This window comes from Peromyscus californicus, unplaced genomic scaffold (genome assembly GCF_007827085.1).
Source record: "Peromyscus californicus insignis strain IS unplaced genomic scaffold, ASM782708v3 Scaffold_8__1_contigs__length_139910024, whole genome shotgun sequence".
NCBI classification, from domain to species: domain Eukaryota; kingdom Metazoa; phylum Chordata; class Mammalia; order Rodentia; family Cricetidae; genus Peromyscus; species Peromyscus californicus.
The window spans coordinates 40,798,993-40,801,306 of record NW_026294606.1 but is presented as its reverse complement, the minus strand read 5'-3'; the positions used below and the strand labels follow the sequence as shown (position 1 = coordinate 40,801,306).

Here is a 2,314-nt window from a genome sequence, read left to right as displayed (position 1 = left end):
ATGACCTGTCCATTGCAAAAAGGCAAATCCATAGCTTTTCATCAACATAGAAACTGTAGACGATATAACAGGAAACTTCACTGTGCATTGTTTTCTAGTTTATCCCATATCTACAGTCTTTATTCCTGCAGAGAACCTTCATGAACAGACCACCAATGAAATGCTTCAGGGCTTTTAATTTCTGTGACTGGGGCGTGGGGCTTCAATGAACTGAATGCAGAGTACATGTCCTTCTTTCACAATTCTATAACATCTTCTCTATGGATGGATAGTTACAGATACTTTGAAGTATCCCAAAATAGCCTCGTGGTACTACCATCTAGCAAGCACAGTGACAGTCACACACACACACAAAAAATGAATTTCTTGGACTAACATGAGTAAATCACTATGAAAGAGATAAAATTTACCAAATTCATCTGTGTGCTTACAGTCACGGTGTTAGTAAAACCAGTTTTACTAAACATAGTTAAGACCGTTTTATCTGTGCTGGAGATGTGGTTGAGAAGTTGGGAATATAGCTGGTCTTCCAGAGGACCCAGGTTCAATTCCTAGTGAAACCACATTTTGGTTCTGAACAACCTCTCTAACATGAGTCAGTCACAGGGCATTTGATGACCTCTTCCACAATTTACAGGCACCGGGCACGGATGTGCTACACAGACAGAATGCAGGTAAACTATCCATACAATACAAATATAGACAGGTTTTTAAAAAATCCCCTCAAAAGAGAGGAAAATGGAGAATGAGGTTTCATTTATCACTGTAATTTGCTAAGATCTCTCTCTCAGCTCAAGGCGGTGAGTCACCAGGAAGACTGTCTGAGAATAAACACGTGCTTGAACTGCTTTGTGGGATTTTGTATTCCCCACAATACTGCAGAACGGAGAGCTCTTTCACACTCATTGAACAGCTACACAAGAGAGACATTTTCTCACTTTCTCCCACTGAGCATGCCAACACTCAGCCAGAAGTCCATCCCTGTGAATCAGCACAAGAGGGCTGAAGACTGCATAACCAAGGGCCAAAATTTTTTGTATATTTACCATCAAGGAATTGTTCCCTAAAGAGAGACTTAAAAATAGAGAAAAAGCACAGTCAGTCCAATAGAAAAAAACAAAACAGAGCATCAGAAGGAGGACATTCTGGGCAGCTCTCAGCTCAAGGGGAGTTCTGTTGAGAAGCTCGGAGTTCTGAAGGTAGAGGACATGCTGGTGGTGCTTGTGGAGAAGAGATACCATGTAGCCACTGGCCCCTCCCATGGCACCCTGAAACACAGCATCTCTCAGGACCATGAGAGGGAGAACAATCCACCTTGTTTTCTGACTTTCTAGCATAAAATAACAATGGTTGTCACCATTTTCAAGCTGTGACATATTCAGGTTTATACTTGTGATGGAGTGGATTAGGTTCACACTTATTAAAGCATTGAGTATCCAAAAGAAAGAAAAGAATGGAAGGATGTGCCATGCAGACTTTGGTCTGAGCCTCCTCCACCCAGATGCTCTGGGACTGATGATGATGGCCTGGACCACAGTGAGGAGACTGCTGGTGCAGATGGAGACACCACGGGCCATCCTTGACAGGTAAATGATGATCTTACAGCCTATGTCATCTAGGAAGTTTCTCAAACCAAAAGTTGCTATTGTCTTTGGCAATCCTTTTGCAAGAAGGATTATGATGTTCGCTAAAGCCAAGTGGATGTGAATAAGGTGTATGGGTTTCTTCTCAGGGCCTCCCAATAAACTGATCATATAATTCACAGAAACAAAAGTGTTCCCCAGAGTGCCAAGCACAGTCATGAAGAAGAAAACTATTTCCTTAATAAATTTTAAAACCATTTCTTCTTTCATAAGTAGAAGAACTTGTATTCAGGACACAAAGAGTTTTTCAAGAAAGCATCAGTAATGCTAGACATTTATCTGAAAAACATATTTTGCATAATAGCATTTTCTGGTACACAAGAGTCAGTGATGAACACATGTACTGCTGTAGATTAGGTCCCCAAAACTCCCCGTTTTCCCTGGGGACTCTGAGCCATGTGTATTCCCTGACAGGTGAGTTTGGGAACTGGAATAAAACTCTAGATTTAAAGGAGATATGTTTGAGTTCTATATAGGCAAAATTGACTTGTTCAAATGTGTGTGTGTGTGTGTGTGTGTGTGTGTGTGTGTGTGTGTCTGTCTGTCTGTGTGCATGGATTGTCCTAGTTAACTCTCCGCATAGCTGAATTGAGCTCCAAATTTTCCCAACCAAATTTCTTCTTTTCTCTATTTCATCATATTTCCCCCACACAATTTCCAAAGACCAAGGC

At 41.3% G+C, this 2,314-nt stretch overlaps 1 protein-coding gene across 1 annotated transcript; it reads right to left on the bottom strand.

Annotated features, from left to right (window-relative positions):
- Positions 1-902: 902 nt before the first annotated feature.
- On the bottom strand, positions 903-1,853 carry LOC128103068 (vomeronasal type-1 receptor 4-like). The gene has a single exon (XM_052727153.1). It carries the CDS (start codon positions 1,851-1,853, stop codon positions 903-905), a length of 951 nt encoding a protein of 316 aa, XP_052583113.1.
- Positions 1,854-2,314: the final 461 nt, after the last annotated feature.